At 37.4% G+C, this 23,847-nt stretch overlaps 2 protein-coding genes across 2 annotated transcripts; both read left to right on the top strand.

Annotated features, from left to right (window-relative positions):
* The first annotated feature begins 6,598 nt into the window (after positions 1-6,598).
* On the top strand, positions 6,599-11,350 carry LOC121261386 (probable nucleoredoxin 2). The gene is made up of 3 exons (XM_041163729.1): positions 6,599-6,843; positions 8,605-9,099; positions 10,417-11,350. The coding sequence occupies exons 1-3, from the start codon at positions 6,703-6,705 to the stop codon at positions 11,047-11,049; spliced, it is 1,269 nt and encodes a 422-aa protein (XP_041019663.1). The 5' UTR covers positions 6,599-6,702; the 3' UTR covers positions 11,050-11,350.
* A 492-nt stretch (positions 11,351-11,842) lies between these two features.
* LOC121261383 (calcium-dependent protein kinase 29-like) lies at positions 11,843-23,543 on the top strand. Its single transcript, XM_041163727.1, is given in 9 exon segments — positions 11,843-12,237; positions 12,239-12,638; positions 15,061-15,204; positions 15,526-15,678; positions 15,978-16,093; positions 22,785-22,952; positions 23,060-23,181; positions 23,277-23,379; positions 23,466-23,543. Coding segments are annotated over 9 exon segments (1,569 nt in total). The 5' UTR covers positions 11,843-11,952.
* Positions 23,544-23,847: the final 304 nt, after the last annotated feature.

Raw genomic sequence — 23,847 nt, 5'->3', positions numbered from 1 at the left:
CCCCAAAAACCTATCAACAGCTTCATAATATAATAGTATTATTAGTACTCTTTCTTAAACTCCCATATATTCAGGGAGAAAGCTTGGGATTTGATCAGCAGTGCGCATGCATACGTCAGGATTTATGGATTGTTCTGTCTTTCTCGAATCGCTATTGAAAGACTTCCTGCCAAACAATTCGTTTTGTTTTTGTTTTTGTATTTATTTATATTTTTTTTACAGAACACAACAAAGATTTTTGCAGCACCTTAAGAGATAAGCAACTTGCATGGCATTGGAGCTTGAAAATTCCGAGTTCTTAGCCAAATCCTTTCGGTACCTTTCCCTTTCCAAATTCCAACCAAGTTACATATTATTTCAGTAGAAGACATTAAGGATTTATTGTTTTGCAATGGACAAAGACGGCTTGATGTGTTTGTATTTAAATTTCCCTTTGAAATATGGTTTTTAACTTGTTGGAATTTTGTGAAAGTGGTGAAAAGGGTACGTAGGAGGATAAATACTGTTTATAAGTTTCTGAATTAAATGTTCTATAGATTTTGGAGATATATAAAATATAGACTATACTACTTGAGGTACTGCACGGATTGTGCTTATTACTTTTTCTAAATTAATTATAGAAAGTACGTACTATGTGTAGAAAACAATGCATGCAGTACTGCATGATGTTTGGATTGAGATGTTGTGAAAGGTTTTTATTTTTGAAAATGCTTGATTTTTATGTTATTATCATGAAAATTGAGAAAAACGATTTGATGAAAATAGCATTCAAGAATATTTTAAAGTTAAAAAATATTAAAACAAGGGTTGCATACTCATTTTAAAAAATAGTGGGGCTCATCACTAAATTAAAATGAATTTTTTTCACACAGATTTCAGATTTATCCACTTTTTTCAAAGGAAAAATTTTATTTATAAGTCGGTAGGGATAACACACCTAGTAAAATTGTTTTGAAAAATAAATTGAGAAATGATATTTGCAATACTAGGATATACAAGTTATGCACACTCATTTTAAAAAAGGATAAATATGAAACCCACATAAAAAAATATTTTTTTAATAGTATATCTCACATTTTTTTAAATAGAATGCACGACACGTGCACACTCTAAGAATGTATATAACATTACTCTTTAAAATTTGTATCTTACAAATAAAATCTTATCATTTAAGTAATTTAGATGGTGTGCTCTACACACTAGCTTAACTGTATAATTATTTTCAAAATAAGTGAGCAAGACTTGTACACTTTAAGATTATACAAATTATTTTCTATGATATAATATCATGTGAAGTATCTAGCATATATTTTGTAAGATTAATAATATCACGCGTTAATAATCAAGCACCATACTATTGAATCTAAACATGCACGCACACAAATATATATAGAGTTATTCTATTTAGCACCCTTATATCATACACTTACATGTGTGAAACTTTATTTTATATTCTTTTATTTTTTTTCTCCTAAGCAAGTTTGTGACGTAGGGCTGTTGAGTATAATTGTTCATATATATATATATATATATATATATATATATATGTGATCATAAACTCATCTCCTAACTTTGACAAGAATGACATGTGGAGGTTTGATAGTGAGTTAAGTTAAGATGAGATGATATGATATGAAAGTTGTAAATTGAATAAAATATTATTAGAATATGATTCTTTTAATATTATTTTTATTTTGAGATTTGAAAAGTTGAATTATTTATTATATTTTATTTAAAAGTTTAGAAAAATTATAATAATGAGATAAAATGAATTAAGGTTGGGTTTGGATAGACAATTCAGATGAAATGAGATGGAATATTTTAAATAGTAGTTGAATAAAATATTATTATATATAATTTTTTAAAATTATTTTATTTTGAGAATTGAAAAAATTAAATTATTTATTATATTTTTATATGAGAATTTGAAAAAATTATAATGATGAGATGAGATAAAATGAAATAATATTAGATAAAAAGATTTGTATATCTAAACTCAGCCAAAGAGTGCTTTTGAATCAACGTCCCCCAGAGCTTCCATTTAATTTTTACATTAGAAGTACTCAGCAAGAGACAATCTATCTGCATATGGATTTTTTTTTTTTTAAATTTTTAAATTTTATATATTTATATTTATAGATATATGTTTTTACTACAAAAGAAAAGAAAATAATGGAGTCATCATGCATCTATGATAGCAGTCTAGAGCCTACACGGCATTTCATACAAGACTAGGGACCATGCCAAAACACAGCTAAAGTTGCCGCCAAAGTGGGACATGACCCCCAAAAGTATATACATAATTAATGCACCGTCGGGCCTTTTAAATAAGTGATATATATATATATATATCTATTTTAATCTAATATATGACATATTTATCACATTAAATAATAAAAAAATATATAATAAATAATTATTTAATAATAATAAATATATCACATCATACAACTTAGTGAAATAAAAATAAAATAATAATATAATGTATAGAATTTTTCTATATATATTTATTTATATATAAACAGTACTCGAATACATATATATTTTTTTTCCTAAAAAGAGGAAAATTATGATAAAAGAAACTCAAAGCCCGTGACTTCTTGTTGTCCTACCATGAGCTCCCTTCATCTTTTTCTTTGTTTTTATTTGCTTTCATCAGTATCTTTCTGGTCATCTCAACAACCACAAATTCGATCGAGAAAACTAGAAATTTCGTTTGAAGAAGTAAAACTGTTTTATGCAATCAGCATTCTTTTACTGTTCGTGCATCCATCGTAGCATTTTTGATGTTTTTTCTTAGATCCCTCTCTAGCTAATCATGTTTATTAATGTATCTGTTTAGGAAAATAAAGCTTCAATACTTTATTAATCATTAGGTGGTTTTACAGTAATTTACGCATCCAAACTATGAAAAAATTATAATCATCATGTGTTAGAATACAAGAGATTTGGATATTTTCAAACCTTAGATTTTCTACTTCGCTTCCCCTTTCCCTTTCCTTTTAGGAATAATTTAATGCATGTTAATTATGACATTAATATTCTGAATTGATTTGATAATATCTCTATCTTCGAGTATCTCCCATTCTCCTAATAGAAGTTGTTAGAATTTTTTAGTAAGTATGTTTTCTAACTTTTTTTTTTCAAGTGAATTTACGGGAGCATTTGACATGTTTTAATTTTTTTAAAGAGTAATGCTATATACAGTAGTTATAGAATGTATAAGTATCGTGCAGTCGTTTTAAAAAAGAATGTGATCTTATTATTAAAAAATTATTATTTTTTTATGTGCATTTCATATTTATTTATTTTTTAAAAATAATTAAATGACGTTTGCACATTCACAATTATAACTATCATTTCTCATCTTATAATGACGAATAGATAGAATGTTACACTTTTTTGAAAGAAAAATAATGTTTGGCCATAAGGCCGGACTGAATGTACTTACTTTTATCTTTATTTTTTTATTAATTGGGTTAACGTTTATCTCAATATCATAGCATTTTGTGCAATTGTGTTCTCTCTCATTCTCTCTCCTTTCTATTGTTCTATTTTAATTTCATTTCAAGTTTCCTTTGATGACATTAGAGTCCTAATTACCAGCGCGCGCATGCCCTTAACTAACGCCTTATTAATGCTATAGAATATTGGCCTAAGTCCTTTCATTTTCTGATTCCCACTCTGAGTTTGCTGGCATCATTTTCATGCCCCACATCCAACCATGAAATGATTGCCATCATCATTATCTTTCACGCTGCCTTAATATTTTGTGTGATCATTTAGATTGATTTTTATTTTTTTTGAAAGGATCATTTAGATTGATTTCTTCCTGTGTAATGATGATCCGAATTGACATAGTCACAAGTTATCATGCGATATAGACTGGTAACCGGCCAATTATTTAATAAGAAGATAAGGAACAGATAATAAGCAGTGATCTCCACGTGTATAATTTACTTATTTCTTCATTTTTCCAAGTCTATAAAAATTATCAAATGGCATGCAATAAAACTGTCAGGAAGTAAATACTTAGGCATGTTTAATTGGACTAGCAGTTATATAACGTGCAAAGCACGTTTGCCTATTTGTTTAATTGAAAATGATGTATTTAAAAAAAATAAAATTATTAAAAATAATATTAAAACTGTATAGAAGTTTTAGTTTTATAAATTAATTATATTTGACGGTAGAGATCAATGTAAATATGTCATGTTATCTTCAACTATGTAGAAGATGTAGTGAACTCGTATGAAGCTAATCCACTTTTTTTGTTTGTGCTTTTCCTTCTTCTTTTTTTTTTTTAGTTAATTAAGAATATTATAAGATTTAAATCATGTTAAAAACTCTAATTATTTATATGATTTTACTTTCTTAAAAATATTTAGTAAAACTTCATGAAAGATTAATATTTTATAAATTAAAGTTGATTTTAAGTGTATGATATGTGATTTATATTTTAAATATATATTTTAAGTTAGTTTAAATAGTGTTTAAACTTCCATGGATCAAATCTGAGAATTCAATATGAACGTCTGTGATTTAAAACCCCATTTTCCCCTCTCTCTCTCTCTCTCTCTCTCTCTCTCTCTCTCTCTCTCTCTCTCTCTCTCTCTCTCTCCTTCCTAGCCGCACGTCTTCCCTCTCTCTCACTCGATCTCCTCCCTCAAGCAACCCAGCGCTGTCGTGCACCACCCTGTGGCGTCACCGACCACCTTGGTGGCTTCCCCTCATGCCGGTGACCAAACCCCACCGTTGAAGCCCCTTAGCAGTTCCTCCCTCAGCTGCACGCGAGCAACTCGAAATGGGTCTCAACACACAGGTTCTCCACCCTTGCGCCACCGCAGCTCAGCTCCAGCTCTACCAAGCACCACCACTGAGTTCCCCTTACGCCGTGGATCACTTTCATGGAACCCACCACTTGTAGCTCCTCTCTAGCCCCACGCACGCAGCCCCTTTACATGCACGGGTTTCTCCTTGTAGAGCCGCAGTTAGCCACCCCCATGCCACCGCACCACCACCACAAGCCTCCTCCTTTGCCGACGACCTCTCCGCTTCCTCCTTTCCTCCAGTCGAAACCCCAGCTCCTCTCATGCCATTTCTCTTCACGGGATCCTAGATTCATCGCCGTAGGACTACCACGATATCGCCGTATGCCGCCTCTAGCAGCCACGACGCAGCTCCCTTGCTCTGTTGTGTGGTGTTGTTTGGTAATTGTTGTGAGGATGTAGAGGGACATAAGTCAGAGAGGAAAATGTAACTGTTCATTACTGTTCATAAGTATTGTTCAAAACAAGATAGGCTCTTTTAAGTATAAGGGGGATACATAAATAGTTTTATTTTATTTTATATAATTATTATAGTTTTTTAAATTTTCACACAAAATATAATAAACAACTCAACCGTTTTAAATTTCAAAACAATAATAATATTAAAAAAATAAATTTTAATAATATTTTATTCAATTTTTAAGTTTCATCTAAAATCATTTCATCTCATCTCATTATCCAAATGGGCCCTTAAAGACAAACTGTAAACTTAATTTAGGCCCCGTTTGGATGTTGAACTAAGTCGAGATTATGAGTTAAGTTCTTTATGAATAATAGTGAGTTAAGATGGTAGAGTGAGTTTTGTAAGACCCATTTAAAATGAGTTTAGATATATTTAGATATTAAGATGAGTTTAAATTTATTTATAATGAGAAATTAAAAAAAAGTTGTGGGTCCTGTGTGTAAAGAGGTGTTGAAAAATATTATGGATCTCACGTATAAAAAAATTTTGAATTAAGATAAATTTAATAATTTAAAAATTAAATATTTGGATATTAAACTTAACTTAAAATTAAACTAAATTGAATTAATCTCAATCCATTACAAGTTACAAATTGGATCTTAGTTAATAATTTCTCAGCTTCAGTCACCCAATGAATTGAGCGCCATTCACTGCCCGTGACTGAACTTTTCTCCGGAGAATGCTGACACTTATAAGATATCGTTTTATTGATGTCGTTGGATCTGTGTTTTCGTAATTGAGATTACGCACCTTGTACTGTCGTACGCGAAGACTTTTATTTTTTGAAAAGAGTAATGCTTTAATTTTTAAATATACAAAATTCATACAAATCATTCATAAAAAAAAAAAAAGATTCAATTAATAAAATGAGATTTATTTATTTTTTACAAAAACTTATATTAGATTAAACAAATTATTCCTATGTCCGAAACTATATTGGTGTCCCCTTTTTTTTTTAACCCCTTTTTCACAACATGAATTCAAAGTCTTTTATGACAGCACGGATATTGCCACGTTATCCAATGAACAGCAGTTTTGGTGTGTGAAAGCTTAATTCCCACGTCAAGTTAATTACTGCTCACTACATCGCCTGCCATTTACGTGGCGGTTTCTTGTTTGATCTGTGCAGTAAAATATGTGGTGGAGATTAGTGCATCAGCACCAGTAGCTGTGTATGCTAGCAGGTAGGCTGTACTTGTCTCCGGAGAAAGGTGAGTGCTACGTGTTGGAGCGTTGGGGTATTATGGGGGAAGTGAACAAGATGTAATGATGTGGAAAGAATATGGTTCTTTGGAATATAAGCGTTGGAAGAATGACGGAGAGGCTGGTGTGTAATGTGTATGTTCATTTTGAAAGAGAGAGAGAGAGTGAGAGAGAGAGCGAGTGTGTCTGTGTGTGGGTGTACGTGTGATGAAGCAGGAGGCGAAAGAGATGAACGATGACTTTCGAGCCATGCTAAACGGCGACTCTGGGCAGGTCTCGAGCTCCAGAATCTCATCTCTATTGGCGTCCAAAGATCGTGATTATCTTCTCTCATCAAACGGAGCTCAGGTGCTCTCTCTCTCTCTCTCTCTCGTGAAATGAATGATTAATTAACAAGTTAGGCAAACAGTGAGCATTTGCTTTATCGGACCACCCATTTTGTTACAAGTAATTTGTAGCAGAAACAAGAGTACTAACTCCACACTGAGTTTTTTTTTTTTTTTTTTAAACAAATTATTGGGTAATTTTTTCTTTTCGTGAGGAACTTAATTTCAAGAACGATAAGCCGCTGTTTCAGAAATATTCAAATAATGTTTACATATTTATTAGTTCACTTCTTCAAATATTATTGATAGTTTACTAGTACTTGAGTTTTGTAGCATAAGTACCCCGGCCTGACTATATAAGAGATCTCTAGGCAGGTCTGTCAGTGGAGATCATGTAGTCGGAGTAACGTCATGCATACCATTAATTAGTGTACTCCTGAGATTTAGCTGGTAGCTGAATTATGTAGCAGGGTCTTTTATATCACTCGTGCATAGAACCCTCATCTTGTTAAGCTAATATATAGATAATTTTCTCAAAAAATAAAAAATAAAATCGTTTTATTAGGGTTTAAGAAAATAGAAAGAACTAATTAAAGTGGTATATAATATGCACCGTTTTCGATTTGTTTGGTCCATGTCCTTAGATTTAAATTATGTTATTCTTTGTACACCATCTCGTGTATTCAGATAATCTCACGAAAAGATTGCTCGCTCTGGTCTAGCATCCGTTATGATTCCGCGGCGAGCAAAAGCTTAATTATCGTTATTAAGTACTTGAATTCATTGGAAGTTGAAACAAATTAATTAAGCAATCAAGCTGCAAGAAAAACAATTCGATGGCCATTTCCAAATGATATGTGAGCATGGGAGTATATAGATTTACCTGTTTGGACTGGATCCATTTTGTTCCCACCAGAACAATGGATATTTTCTGTCTGCTGTCTGAATGTTATTCGCCAGGAAAAAAGTTATTGAAAAGCAACCCGTTTGAGCAGTTTCATTGACGGAACAGTGCATTAAGTATGGAAGCCATGATTATCTCTTAGTTTGCTGTCATCGTTGTTTATTTTTTCGTCTGTTTTAAGTCCATTGGGGTCGGTGGCGTGGGGATAAGTTGCTTCGGATTCCGGCTCTCGCTCTCAGACTCGGCCAGGAAAGGAAAAACCGAAAGAATTTAATTAGGAGAAATTCTATGTATTGATTTATTCATTGACCCATTGAAATGCATTTACTGATACGTTAATTAGTTATATTTTTTATTTTTAATGATTGACTCGGTTCCAAGACTTTCACACTTCACTTTCAGTGGAGTTACACTGAAGATGATGCCTATCGTCAGGAGGGCCGGGACGTAGGCTAAATTGGAGGTCCTAATCAAGGAGGGCTCCCCACGTACGCTGTGGTAGTCGTGGACAGCCAGGCAGAAAGCACACGTGTCTTACGTAATAATACCCTTTAGCCTCACATTAACGCTATTGGTATTTGGTACAACACGTGGCCCCTTGTAACCTATACACAGTCAATTCGGTACGATATCCGTTTTCCATTTCTTTCCAGCAGGCCGAACCTTCTTGGGGTAATGGCTTTGTGCTGCATGTCCACCGTATCAGTATGCTCCTCTGATCTGCGTCATTTATCTGCAGTAAAAATTTAATAATTAAATTCTTCGCAATCAAATATTTGATTATATGAAATTTGCATTTTCTCACATCGATTTATAAGTAAAAATTAAGTAGTTTATTGCTGAATATTATTATATGGTCATCATGATCTAATTTCGCAGGTGAATGTGTCTGATCTTGAAAGCAAGGTCGTAGGACTGTATTTCTCGGCCAACTGGTATCCACCATGCTGGAACTTCACCAAAGTCCTAGTTGGCATCTACGAGCAACTCAAGACTAGTGGGTCTAATTTTGAAATTGTCTATATTTCATCGGATGAAGACTTGGATGCTTTTAACAATTATCACGCATGCATGCCGTGGCTGGCAATTCCGTTCTCTGACTTGGAGACAAAGAAAGCATTGAACCGGAAATTTGATGTCGAGGGTATTCCTTGCCTTGTTATTTTGCAACCTAATGATAATAAAGACGATGCAACCTTGCATGATGGTGTGGAGCTCATTTATCGCTACGGTATTGAAGCCTTCCCATTTACTAAAGAGAGGTTGGAGACATTGCACCGGGAAGAGAGGGAGAAGCATGAGAACCAGACCCTAACCAATTTATTAACGAATCATGATAGAGACTATCTTTTGGGCCATCCCAGCCCTAAACAGGTCAGTCACACTCACAAAATATATACACACACACACATATATATATATATATATATATATATATATATATATATATATTATATTACATGTTTTGCTATAAATCAGCTACTATTCATCCTCAAACCCAACCTAATAGTTTTTTTCATAAGTGTAAGGTATGAGGTAGTGAATAGTGACTGATGGAAAGATTAATTCATATATTACCCCCTAATTGAAAATAGATTTTGCTCAAATGAGGCAGATTAAGTGAAATTTAGTAAAAATTGATAGAAATGGTGCTAAAATTTAGCAATATTCTTTTAATTGTCAATATTTGATGGATGATCTATAGTCACATCATGATGTCGCTTAATTTAACTAGTTTTAGTTATTGACCATAACGTAGGAAGTATAAGTACTGATCTTGTGATTTTCTTAGTAACCATAATATTTGCTACAGTTACCTGTTACTTAAACATATATGGATCTCATCATGAGGTTTACATTGAGTTCAACATGAATCTCATAACATAAACGAACTGATGCCATCGCGCATGCAATTACAAACAAGGGGACTGTCAACTTCATCATTCATTCATTTGCTCATGAACAAATTAAGGATCGTGACCAATAAGTGAGCTGGTGCTACCCATGTCATACCGTGTCTTATTCCTCTTTTTCTACCACCTTCTGTCGACACAACATGTGCTCATGTTTCTCTCGATCCGTAATAGCATCCCCGTACGTTGCTCAGTACTCGAAAAGATGCCTCGCCCCGATCTCATTGGATGTCGGAAATCTTCCAGGTTAAAGAGAGACCTTAAAGTCGACTGCATGCATGAAAAATAGATCATGTATGCGTTTATAAATATAGGTATATGGTCACATCGATCTCTTGTTACTACAGCCAGAAGTTGCACCGTGGAAATGATTTAAATTATTCATTGCTCTGTTAGAAAAATGTTTTTTTTTTTTATTTTTTTTTTTAAATTTTAGATTTTTTTTTTCAGTTTCAATTGCGTCTGTTACTATTACTATGTTATATTTTAAATTGGTTTTAATTTAATAAGTAATGCATATAGTTATGAAGTGCATAAGTGTCGCGCAACCATTTTAAAAAAGAGCGATGTCTATTATTAAAAAATTAAAATTTTTTTTCTTCATATTAAGTCACTTTTTTTTAAAAGAAATTGCGCGGTAATTATAAATATCATTTCTCTTAAATAATTAGCGTATCGAGTCATTTAAAATATCCGAGATCAACAAGCTTCGTGATTGTGATTGAGAATATTACGATGAGTAGATTAATATATGTGCGGATATTTTTCTCTTGTGCAGGTGCCTGTTGCTTCATTAATAGGAAAAACAATTGGACTGTATTTCTCTGCTCAGTGGTGCCTTCCATGTGTAAAATTCGCGCCCAAGTTAATCTCCATCTACCGAAAGATCAAGCAGATGCTGGGAGAGAAGGGAGATGATGAGGACTTCGACGTAGTGCTCATATCAAATGATCGTGACCAGGAGTCATTTGACTCCTACTTCGAAACCATGCCATGGCTAGCTTTGCCTTTTGGGGACCCAGTTGGGAAGGATCTTGCTAAGCACTTTGACGTACGGGGTATCCCCTGTTTGGTAATCTTAGGCCCTGATGGTAAAACTGTTACCAAACATGGGAGGAACTTGATAAACCTGTACCAAGAAAATGCATACCCTTTCACGGAGGCCAAAGTGGAGTTGCTAGAGAAACAGATGGATGAAGAGGCCAAGAGCCTTCCGAGATCAGTTTTCCACTCCGGCCACCGCCACGAGCTGACTCTGGTCTCCGAAGGGAATGGAGGAGGACCTTTTATATGTTGTGGTTGTGATGAACAAGGGTCTGGCTGGGCTTATCAATGCCTGGAATGTGGGTACGAGGTGCATCCCAAGTGTGTGAGTGCTGCTGCAGATCGTGACTCTTCAGACAATAGTTGACTGGCATGCAGTTTGTGTTGATGATGATTAAGAACTTGGGTGCTACTTGTTTGGGGCTTGGAATTTGGATTATGTGTTGATGTTTGCTGATTTTGACGCGGGATTTGGAAAATTCCATCGGATCATTGATCGATCTGCATGCGTCTAATTATATATGAGTTCCAACACGTATCTTTTATTGTTGTTAGCTGTTAACAAGATGTAAAATAAATTTATTAGGGGATGAAATGTGCTGGAAACTAGTACCTGTTCTTCAAAACTACTCCAAATAAAAAAGGTTAATGAAATATACTTTTTTAAATCCAGAAGGAGAGTTCGTGATTTCCAGTACTGTATGAGAAAATGAATTACTGACTGGATTTGGTGGCAAATTGGTAATACCAGTATCTGACTGTGGGAAAGTCATTAGTTCCTCTTATTTAAGTCTCTCCGTAAGAGACTTATGAGAGTGGTATTCAACATTTCTCTCGCCTAGCCCATCCTAAGGACGTCTGGACATTGAAATAAGTTGAGCGGTGAATAGTAATATTTTTTGAATTCTATTGAGAGTTTAATGCGTTTTGTTCTTCTTTCCGACGTCGTGTGCTTGATCCGCTGTCCAATATCAAAACCCCTATCGCGTAGAACGCGTCAACTTTTATGAACAAAGGTTATTAGCTTCAGATAAACAACGAGGTCGAACCAAAAGCGTATCTTAAAAAATAAAAAAGTGAAGAATGATGCCCGGACCATCCAAGGGGCAAAAGCAAAGCACAAACAAACAGAAAGAAATAAAGTCTATCAGCAAGCAAAGAAACTCCTCTAGAATCTTTATATACGCTGTTCCAACCAATATTAAGCCATCAACCAAAATTCCTTCAAAACGACAACCACCTGCAACTCTATCTCTCTCTCTCTCACCAAATGGGACTCTGCTTCACCAAATCCCGTGACATCCCAATCGCATCCTCCTCCACCTCTGAATCACCTCCTCGTCCTTCAAACCAGGCTCCCAGGATAACCCAAGAACTGTATAACCCAACTCTATCCAAACCGGCCTCCACTTCCTCTAAAGCCACTTCGACTTCTGAAGAGATTGGACACATTCTTCGCAAACCGTACGTTGATATAAATTCTATTTACGTTCTCGACAGAGAACTGGGGAGGGGTCAGTTTTGGATTACCTATCTCTGTACAGAGAGGGCCATGCACGGGTCAAAAATACGCGTGCAAGTCCATAGCGAGGTGGAAGCTCGCAAATCATAAGGATATTGAAGACGTTAGGAGGGAGATTCTGATACTACAGCACCTGACAGGGCAGCCCAATATCGTGGAGTTCAAGGGCGCTTATGAGGACAGGCAGAATCTGCATTTGGTGATGGAGTTGTGCTCGGGGGGCGAGCTCTTCGACCGGATCATCGCCAGGGGTAGCTACTCCGAGCGCGTGGCGGCGCAGATTGCTCGGCAGATTGTGAATGTGGTTCATGCGTGTCACTTCATGGGCGTGATTCATAGGGACTTGAAGCCCGAGAATTTCTCGATGGTGTGCAAGGATGAGAATTCTCCCATAAAAGCCACCGGTTTTGGACTCTCCGTCTTCATTGAAGAAGGTTAGTAGCAATATGCCAATAGGGGTACCTTCAGTTGCTGCATTTCTCAGTTCCTGTCATTCTTTGGCTTGAATTATGCAGTACGAGAATTTTGTTTGCATTACCTTGTTTTCTTCAGATTTTGTGACCCTTATTATAGGTTTTGATTCTAGACAAAAATGTAGAATATAGATAAAGGGATCAAGTCTTTGAATGCCCATTAGCTTGAACATATCTTTCTTTCCTTAAAAATATTATATGCAATCGGCTTGGGAACAGCGGGGGGAACCCTCACTCCCGTGGAAAATGAAACGGGGCGTTTTGGCCCCGTTTTTCTGTTTCTTTCCTCGGTGTTTTTTCTTCACTCCGTTTTCGTATCCCTACATTCGTCTTCAACAAGTTTCGTTTTCACTCCAGCCTCCATTCCTCTTCAACCCATTCAGCACGGCAACTCCCCTTCGTCTCTACCTCTCCCTCTAGGAGTTAAAGCCGGCCTGCCAAAAACACTTACACCAGGTATGATTTTTCCATTCCCCAGCTTGACATTGGCGGGAAAATCCTTGTTAATGGTGCCGACACCTACCGTAGTCACCCAGGGAGCAATATTCGTGACAGAGAGCGCACCCAGACCGCCATTACCAGCTAAGGCGGAGACGAAGACCCCCAGAATCGCAGGCTCTGAAAGTGGCAATGGCAATGGTGTTGAGGTAATATGGTACCAAGACGACGCCTACGCTTAGGGAGATGACGTCGACTCCGTCAGCCACTGCGGTGTCGAATGCTGCGAGGGTCGTAACAGCCCGAGTTCCAGCAGACCTTGTTAAACCAGGCGAGCTTTGGGTGCCATGTCGGCGGCAACTCCGCCCGAGTAACAAGGGGTAGAGGTCGGGAAGACATAGCTAGAGCAGAAGTATTTTGTCGATGAGCTTGCGGTTGCAGGAGGAGGAAGGGAAGTCCTTAGTGGCGACGCCATGGAATATGTTGGAGTATGTGTGGTTGAGACGGCTAGTGGTTCATGTTGGTGGTTCCGTCCTCGTTTTCCTTAATGCAGAGAGTGAAGACGGTACCAGAGCTCATGGGTAGGGAATGGAAGGCTTGGCATCGGGTTGGACTTTGAGTATGTGAGTAGTTTTAATAGTGGGAAAAGAGGAAGAAGATGTGGAGGAGGTGGAGATGGGTGAGAGAAGAAAGAGTAGCCAGAGGGTGAGAGAGGGAGCCATTGGATTGGAGGCAAGAGCGAGATGGCTCTGGAAATACAAATAATGGTGCTGTGTCACGAAAGGAATTTTTCTCTATTTTTTTCGATTTTATTTATTTATTTTTTTAATATATCTTGACTGACATGATATAGCCGATTTCCTGGGATTCACACCCCCGGTTGCCTGTAACAAAACTCAAAACACAAATGCTTTTGTCCAAGAAATTAACAGATAAACTTAAAGGAAAGAAGAGTTTTAGAAATCCAAGCCCTAAAGATTTATGGGGATGCCATACTGGGTCAACTTGACGAAGTCAAGGATGAAAGCGACAAGTCAACCGAGTAAACAAAGAAAAACAAACACACGTCCCAAGGCTCAATCACATCGTGTCAAAGATAATCGGCCAACTAGACACCTGGTAGACATACTCTAGTGAAACGACATCAAATTCCACTTGAGTTCTGTAGACAATTACAATGTGGGAGGAATGCCTGCAGATATATGAAATGTTGCTGCTTCCTATGCAGTATTTACAATTACAATACTGATCCGACATATTTCACAGGCCATCCTTCTCATTAGTCGAACCCTCGACGTCTATGGACAATGGGTATTTCACTAGACAGACTAGTGTAACCTTTCTTGATTTGGTAGCATAAAAGTAATTTGAATTATGAAATACCTTGTGCTTAGTTTCAGTTGTGATGTAGAAGATGACGGTTGCTATATTAGGTAGTAATTTCATAAAAACAGGCATTGGCTTAAAGTTAGCTACCATAGTTATATTTTACATTTCTGATATAAAAAAAGAAAAATTTTACTTATCATCCTCGCATGCACTATACACCAACATGTGATTTGTAATTTTTGTCCTTTTATTTAAACATACATATTAATTTGTAAATACATATATTTAAATTGAATGATAAAAATAACAAATCATACATTGATGTGTGGTGTACGTGGGAATGATAACTACCATTTCTACTAAAATAGATTGAAACTGCCCAAAATTGTTATCCTTGTCTGCACGCTTGTTCCTTTCCTTTACCTTTTCCTTGTTCTTTTTGGCGTTCCAAATGCGTGCACAACAAACAACATGTTTGCGACTATAGCAATGGATTTCCTAGCAAGCAAACCTGTCATGGTTTTCCATAAATGCAAGGCATTATTGTTTGGTTCAATGCAACCCATTTCTTCATTAACTAATACTAAACAAATGAATTTTACCAAAATTTATCCAGGGAAAGTGTACAAAGACATTGTTGGAAGTGCATACTACGTTGCCCCAGAGGTGTTGCGGCGACGCTATGGGAAGGAGATGGATGTCTGGATTGCTGGAGTCATTTTATACATCCTCCTGAGTGGGGTGCCTCCTTTTTGGGCTGGTTGGTAAAGTACTTCATTTCTTACATTTCAGCTGTTATTGCACCAGATCAGAAATATGATTTACACGACTAATTAATCATGGCGAACTTGCCCGTTAAATGGATTTTTTCTTTTTTAAATATCTTTAAGTATTAAGAAAAAATAAAAATACAATTTTACTAATAGTCACATTCTTAAGTATTAATTTTTTAAAAAAAATGAAAAATAAAATACACAGATGGACATATTTAAGAGTCATACTATCATTTTTCATATATGTATGTATTTTCTTTAATGTTATTTCTATATTTGATGAGTGAATGAGTAACTTTTGTTTCTAGAGACGGAGAAAGGCATATTCGAGGCAATTTTAGAAGGCAATCTTGACTTGCAGAGCGCTCCATGGCCTAATATATCTACTGGTGCTAAGGATCTGGTCGGGAAAATGTTAATGGGGGACCCTAAGAAACGGATTACTGCTGCCGATGCTCTTGGTGAGTATATAGTTGTTTTTTAACAGTCCAATATTCATGCATATATGCTGCTGCTCTTCAATCATTTCCACTTGTTCAGTCCCTCCCTCTCTTGGATAACTCACACGTCAAATAAACATTTTTTAGAACGTTTCATCTTACCATGCAGCCATGGGGAAAAAAGATTTAAGAGTCATGATCACCGGACAACTATTTCTATTTTTAATTTCCCAAATGAATGATCTGTAGCAACGCAATTTTGAATACAAATAACTAGCTAGCTGACGACTATTGTGATTTGTATATTGGGTATAAACCAGAACATCCATGGTTGAAGGAAGACGGTGAAGCATCTGACAAACCTATTGATAATGTCGTTTTAAGTAGGATGAAGCAATTTCGAGCAATGAACAAGCTGAAAAAACTCGCACTAAAGGTATAATTTTACCTCTTTCTTTTTTCAAGTTGTACAGAACTTGGAGATTTACAATGGTTGAGTCGTTACACGTTGAAATGATGTCCCCAATGATCAGAACCATATAGTACTCTTATCCATTGAAGTTTCGCTAGGAAATGAAATAGCTACATTTCAACCAGATTTTGAGATATAAATGTTTTCTTTAGAATGAATATCATCATTGAATTGTAACGCCCCAACCTCGAAGGTCTAGGGAGTTAACTCTTGCCACCTGATAATCAACTCGAACAATGTTGATTATCGCCTAGCGAAATCATTCTATACATCCTCCTGAGTGGGGTACCTCCTTCCCAAAATCACCAGCAACATACCTATAACTCCCGCTAGCAAAAGGGGCCACGGAATCGGCACGAGAGTGTTACCATCCCGTCTGATCCCGTTATCGCCTAGCGAAAACTCAGGAGACATTACTCAGTATATTCTGCTCCTGAGTGACTAAATGAGCTCCATTGAGATAATACCCTATCTCGGCTTGGGGTCGTGATACACATGTACCCAAAAATTATTTCTCACATGAAAACCTAGTTTTCAAATATATACATAAACATGTATGCAATTATGTGAAAACTCAGTTTTCATTTACAAAGATGAACATGCGTGCAATTATACATTGTACAAGACACGACACAAATATTTAACAACCAACAAATCCCAGCATAATCCAATCACACAAATAGTTTCATCCTCAAATCCAACTGACTCCCTTACTCATTGGACTCAGTCCGGCACAACCAACCAATTCACAGTAAATATGAGTTTGTGTAAAAATACATTTAAATGTCAAAAGTTTTTTAGGAAAATACTTATAGCGCTATAATATAATTTTTAGAACATCAAGGAGGTGGTAGAAGTGGCAGCACAACAACGTAACAGTGTATTTTGGACTATAGTCGTGGTTCTCAAAAACTCAATTTTGAATGAGGACAAACTAAGACTTGGGATGGCGGCGTGGGCGGCGGTTGGAGGCCAAATACCCAAATCGAAAAATGAGTTAGAGGGGCTTCAAAGGTGGTGGATCGAAGCTGAGGATGGGTGAGTTAGGTAGCTGGGAGGCCGCCGGTGCTGTGGTGAAAAGATGGTGGCCAATGGCGGCGTTGGAACACAAAGACCGCATGACTTGAAGCCGTTCGTGGGGGAGATTGGCGGCGTAGGAGGGGCTGAAAACAGATGGGGGTGGTTGCCGGCCGGAGGGGAAGAAAATGGGAGGGGCAGTGGCGGCCATGGACGGCTCACGACGGCGTTGTGGGCAGACGAAAAAAATAGATGGGGAGAGGGGAGGGGGGGCTCGCCCAGGCTGGGAGGCAGGGGAGGAAAAGATAGAAAAAGAAAAAAGAGGAAAAAAAAAAGAAAAGAAATGAGATTCAGCCTTTTCGATGTCAAACTGATCCAACGAAAATTATTTCAAAATGGCAATTTAAATAAAACTAATTTAAATATAGTGATTAAGTAAAATAAAATAATAAAATCCAACAATAAACTAATTTAAAATAAAGATCATTTTAAATAATAAACAATAATTAATAACAATAAAACACATTAAATTAAATTTTACAGTTAAAAGTCATAAAATAATACCGCGTAAATCATCTAAAATTTAAAACAAGAAAGCTCATAATCTTAAGAAATTTAATAATTACTTAGTCAAAATACATGTAAATACGAGATATCACAACCAGATTTTGAGTCAGAAATGTTTTCTTTAGAATGAATATCATCATTGAAAAGTGATGATGTACTTGAATTCATCTCAAAATCCCAAAACATTTTGTTGGCCTTTTGTTTTTTATTTATGCAATAAGCAATCATGCAGTGTAGTCAACACTGTTCTAGTCCAGTTTTCTTAAAATATTTCCATTCTCTGATTTGGGCACATGGTCATTGGAAATGTGCTTTCCATATAGCTAGTGAAGAAGTAAAGAAAACAGAGCATTACAACCATTCGAAGAAATGTCTCAACGAAAAGCAAAGTCTGATCCAAACTCATCTTCTATTGGTATATATTTTCTACACTTCATACAACCACAACAGTGCAGTATTTATAGGCATTATATGTCCTATATTTACATAAAGAAAATGATAAGAAAAGACTAGTATTCGGTTACAAAAGTATTCGAGAATCTTCCTCCATTCCAGCACGTTCAAGGTGTGAGTTAGTTAGGAATGCAGTGCAGAATTTTCCAGTAATGCTGAGTCACTATTTGCTCCTTTATCCCCCCTCGATGCAAACGACATAGGCAATATGGTTAAGTTTGATCGTAATGCAGAGAAGCGAGTAGTGGACAGAGGTTTAGTAAGTATGTCAGCCAGCTGGTCATTACTGGAGATAAAAGTCACATGCAGTGTCTTGGCAGCCACACGGTCCCTCACAAAATGAAAATCAAGATTCACATGCTTGGTTCTAGAATGCAAAACAGGATTTACAGAAAGATAAGTAGCACCCATATTATCACATAGTAGAGTAGGAGGATCAGCAAGACAAATTCCTAATTCTCGAAGAAGAGATTGTAACCATAGTAATTCACAAGCCGTATTGGCGACAGATTTGTATTCAGCTTCAGTTGAAGAGCGAGCAATCGTGGGTTGCTTTTTGGAACCCCATGCAATTAAATGTGAACCAAAAAAGATACAGAAACCACCGGTAGACTTCCGGTCATCAGGGCAACCAGCCCAATCAGCATCAGAGAAAGCTATTAGCTTAGGAGAGGAAACAGAAGAAAAAAAAAAGAGCGAAGGTAGCAGTTGAACGAAGATACCGAAGTATTCTTTTAACTGCTTGCCAATGAGATGTTCGTGGACAATGCATAAACTGGCAAACTTTGTTAACAGCGAAAGAAATATCAGGACGAGTAAAGGCAAGGTACTGAAGACTTCCAACGACACTACGGTAAAGCTGTGGATCCTCAAAAGTGGATCCATCAAGAGCACTAAGTTTAGTCGAGGTTGCCATGGGGGTAGACACTGGTTTACAGTTATCCATATTATTGCGGGACAATAAGTCAGAGATATATCGGGACTGAGAGAGAAACAAACCAGTGGGGTTACGAGTCACTTGTATTCCTAGAAAGTAATGTAAGGTGCCTAAGTCTTTGACAGGGAAGGTAGTGCGAAGAGCTGTGATGAATTCAGTGATAAGTGCAGAATCAGAAGCCGTAACTATGATATCATCTACGTAAATAAGTACATAGACAGTTGTAGAACCAGAATTAAAGATGAACAAGGAGGAATCAGAAACAGATGCATGAAAACCCAAAGCAATTAATTTTGAACTTAGTTTAGAAAACCAAGCCCGTGGGGCTTGTTTAAGCCCGTAAATGAATTTTTTGAGTTTACATACATACTGAGGAAAGTCAGAATTGACAAACCCGACAGGTTGCTGCATGAAGACGTCATCCTTTAAGTCTCCGTGAAGGAAGGCGTTCTGAACATCGAGCTGATGCAAAGGCCAGTGCCGAGAGACAGCAATAGAGAGTAATAAACGGACGGTGACAGGTTTTACCAATGGACTGAAAGTCTCGGAATAGTCAAGACCAGGTTGCTGATGGAACCCTTTAGCAACCAGTTGAGCTTTTCGACGCTCTAGAGTACCATCAGCATGCCTCTTGGTCTTAAGGACCCATTTTGAACCAAGAGTATTCTGAGAGGGATGAGGGGGAACCAAAATCCACGTTTTATTGTGAATGAGAGCTTCAAATTCACAAGCCATGGCAGAACGCCAGGCAGGGAATTTCGAGGCCTCAGTGTAAGTGGAAGGCTCCTCAGGAATAGGCTTAGCTTCGGTGAGATGAGATGATGGATGAGTAACTGGCCAAGATATAGTGCCATCAAATCGCTGTTTTGGTCGAGTGGTGTTTGTTTTGGATCGGGTGAGCATAGAGTGGGTATTAGACTGCAGATTTGAAGAAGGAGGCACGGAGGAGGCCGAAGATGGTATTAATTGGGACCTGGAGTCAGTAAAGGAAGGAAGCGGTGCGATCTGTGAAGGGAAGGAATTAGGATTTGTGGGGATGGGTGTCGGCGCTATCGTGGTAGAGAAGGAATTAGGGTCTGATGAGGAAGGAGACGACGTGGATGTGCGTATGGGAGGATCACGTGAGAGCAGAGACTCACCTGGAAGGTTGGGTATGGGACGGTCGAATTGATGGGCTTGAGTTGGGCCGGATGATGCGGAAGGAAGATCTGGTAAGTGGGAAGTGGTTTCGGGCCCAACAGGTAGAAATCCAGAAGCTGTTTGGTCTAAGGGATGGATCGGAGGCATAGACGCTGGGGGACCAGTGTTGTGGGAAAAGGGAAAATTGTTTTCGTCAAAACACACATCCCGTGAGATGTACATTCTACCAGTTGGAATATGAAGACAATTATACCCTTTATGATCAGATGTATAACCAAGAAAGACACAAAGTTGAGAGCGCATGTCCACTTTGTGTTTATTGAAGGGATGTAAATTAGGCCAACAAGCTGAGCCAAAAACACGTAGAAAGGAATAGTCAGGGGTTTGGTTAAACAGAATTTGAAAAGGGGATTGATTTTGTAGAATTGGGGTGGGCATGCGATTAATAAGGAAAACGGCAGTTTGAAAAGCATCAATCCAAAATTTAGTAGGTACAGAGGATTGAGCAAGTAAGGACAGTCCAGTTTCAACAATATGACGGTGACGCCTTTCCACACTACCATTTTGAGGATGAGAATATGGACATGTTATTCGATGGGAAATACCAAAATGTTGTAAAATTTTTGGAAGTGAGCGGAATTCACCTCCCCAATCCGTTTGTATTGCAATGATTTTAGAAGAAAATGTATTAGTTATATATTGAACAAATGCCAAGAAAATAGTAGTTACATCAGATTTAGCATTTAGAGGAAAAAACCAGATGTATTTACTAAATTCATCGACAATAGACAAATAATAACGAAAACCATTGGAGGAGAGCACAGGCGCTGGTCCCCAAACATCTAAAAATAAAAGTTGAAAAGGTTGGGAGGATTGAGATGGTGAGGGAGGGTGGGGAAGAGCATGAGCCTTGGCTTGGAAACAAGCAGCACATGGTGTCAGATTATTTCTTGTAGTAGTAACAGGAAGATGAAATTGCTGTATGGTAAAGGCAGTAACACGTGAAGACGGATGACCTAGACGAGAATGCCAAATTTGAGGGGAAGTACGTTCACCAATAAGAGCATGTTTGGACATGGCCTGAGCATCAGCAAGAAGCACATATAAGCCATCCTTAATGGTTCCTTGAAGAAGAACCGTCTGTGTGCACAAATCCTTCACAAGAAAACCAGAAGAATTAAACTCAAAGAAGACATTATTATTATGACAAAATTGACGAACAGATAATAAATTTCGTGAAATAGAGGGAACATGTAATAAATGACGAAGAAGAAATTTGCCATTTGGGGTGGGAAGAAGTCCAGAGCCAGAGTGCTGAATTGGGAGAGAAGAACCATCCTCGATGTAGACTTGATCAGTGCCTTGATACTGACGGGAGTCAAGATTCAAGTTAGAGAAATCGGCTGTAAAATGATTTGTAGTCGCTGTATCAGGGAACCAACTGTTTGGATAAGTGGGAGTTTGAGTGTAGGTAGTGGTATTCGCCGAGAAGGATTGTGGAGGTGGTAACTGATGGGCATGATCAAAGCGATGGTGACAGACCATGGCAGTATGACCGATTTTGTAACAAACCTGACAGACAGGACGATTGGAGGAGACATTAGAAAAATAGTTTGGAGATGAGGGAGCTCGACCTCCTCCTCGTCCACGCCGAAAACCACGACCACGGCCTCGGTTTGGTGAGGAAGGAGAGAAAGGTGGACGAACAGAGGTGGAGTTGGCGAAAAGCGAAGTACCAGAGAGCAGAGACTGAGTTTGATGAGTGAGGTGTGACTCATGGTTAAGAAGATAACTAAATATTTGAGAAGAGGATAATGAATCAGGTCTGGTGGAAATGGACGTGACCAGGGATTCGTAGTCCGAGCCAAGACCAACCAAGAGATAGACATTGAATTCTCTAGAAGAAATAGGACATCCAGCAGCAGAGAGGGAAGAGGAGAGAGCTTTGACTTTATTAAAATACTCAGTAATGGAGTCAATTCCCTTTTTAAGAGTTGCTAATTGGAGATGTGTTTGCATAAGATGGGCATCAGAATGAGCAGAGTAGAGGCCTTGAAGAGTTGTCCAAACCTCATGCGAGGAGGAACAATCCGTGACCTGGGCAAGAATGCCATCGGTAAGAGTAGCAGAGAGAGCAGAAATAAGTAATTGATCATGAAGAATCCAATTATCATACTCAGGATTAGGAATATCATTAATGGTGGGAGAGGGTTTACGGCAAGAACCATCGGCAAAGGCAAATAATTGGTTGCCTTTGAGAAATGGTATAACCTGAGATTTCCAGAGAATAAAATTTGTGGTAGAGAGTTTGATTGTGATGGTGTGGGCAGCAGAGGCAGTGAGATTGGGGTTGGGAGGAGGGAGTTTAGCCATGGAGGATCGTAAAATGGGACGGAGGTCCTAAGCTGTGATACCATGAAGAAGTACTTCAAAAGAACACGCGTTTTCTTTTAGTTTTTTTGTCTGTACAGTTTTAATTTTTTTTCCCATTTTCTTATTGGATGTTTTCCTTGTAACCTAAATTTTTGGAATGCTTGAAAGGTCATAGCAGAGACCCTTTCAGAAGAAGAAATAAAGGGGTTGAAACAGATGTTCAACAACATGGACACTGATAAAAGTGGTACAATGACATTTGAAGAACTCAAAACTGGATTGTCCCGGCTTGGATCTAAGCTTACTGAAGCAGAAATCAAGCAGCTGGTGGACGCTGTAAGTCACTGTGAAGCTATCCGATCCCAGTATCCGTTGATCAGTTTACATGAGTTTACGTAATGGAACTATATAAACCATTAATTGCGTCAATATTCTTTTGTCAGGCTGATGTTGACAGAAGCGGGACTATTGATTACATCGAATTCATAACTATGCATCGGCATAAACTCGAGAAGGATGAAAACCTCTATAAGGCGTTTCAGTACTTTGACAAAGATGGCAGCGGGTTAGTATATATGATGATGTTTCTTTGATATGCTTAAAACATCAATGTTACATCAGATGTTTCTTTGTATTGTTTTATATGTTGTTTTTAATCAGGTTTATAACAAGAGAGGAATTAAGACAAGCCATGACTGAATATGGAATGGGGGAGGATGATGCTACCATAGATGAAGTGATCGAAGATGTCGATACTGATAAAGTAATTATCAGCTTTTTTTTTTTTTTCTGAATTTATTTCTTGAAGTGGTCTTTTTCTGATTAATATGGGATATTCTCAATGTGTAGGACGGGAGAATCAACTATGAAGAGTTTGCAGCCATGATGAGAAACGGAACACAAGATAATGTTGGGAAACGTAGATAAGTTGAGGTGAAAGATCTGATGTATGTACATGGAATAAAAGTCCCCCACCACCAAAGCTCAATCTCTGCTCTCAGATCAATATTGTCTGCCCTGCTAGCTGTATCAATATGCACGCAGCGCGCCCCTTCCAAATGTCTCTAAATTTGAGGCATTACTGCTGCCATTGAGTCTACTGCTAGTAATGATCATCTAGAAATGAAATACATATGTGATATCATGTTACCTTATTAGCCTCTCCCCTACTCCCTCCTTCCCATGTGTCAACCAACACTTTTTTTTTCTTTTTCTTTTTTTTTCTTTCTTT

Source organism: Juglans microcarpa x Juglans regia, chromosome 4D, assembly GCF_004785595.1.
Source record: "Juglans microcarpa x Juglans regia isolate MS1-56 chromosome 4D, Jm3101_v1.0, whole genome shotgun sequence".
In the NCBI taxonomy this organism is placed as follows: Eukaryota; Viridiplantae; Streptophyta; class Magnoliopsida; order Fagales; family Juglandaceae; genus Juglans; species Juglans microcarpa x Juglans regia.
Note: the sequence above shows the minus strand (reverse complement) of the source record. Positions and strands in the feature narration are given on the sequence as shown.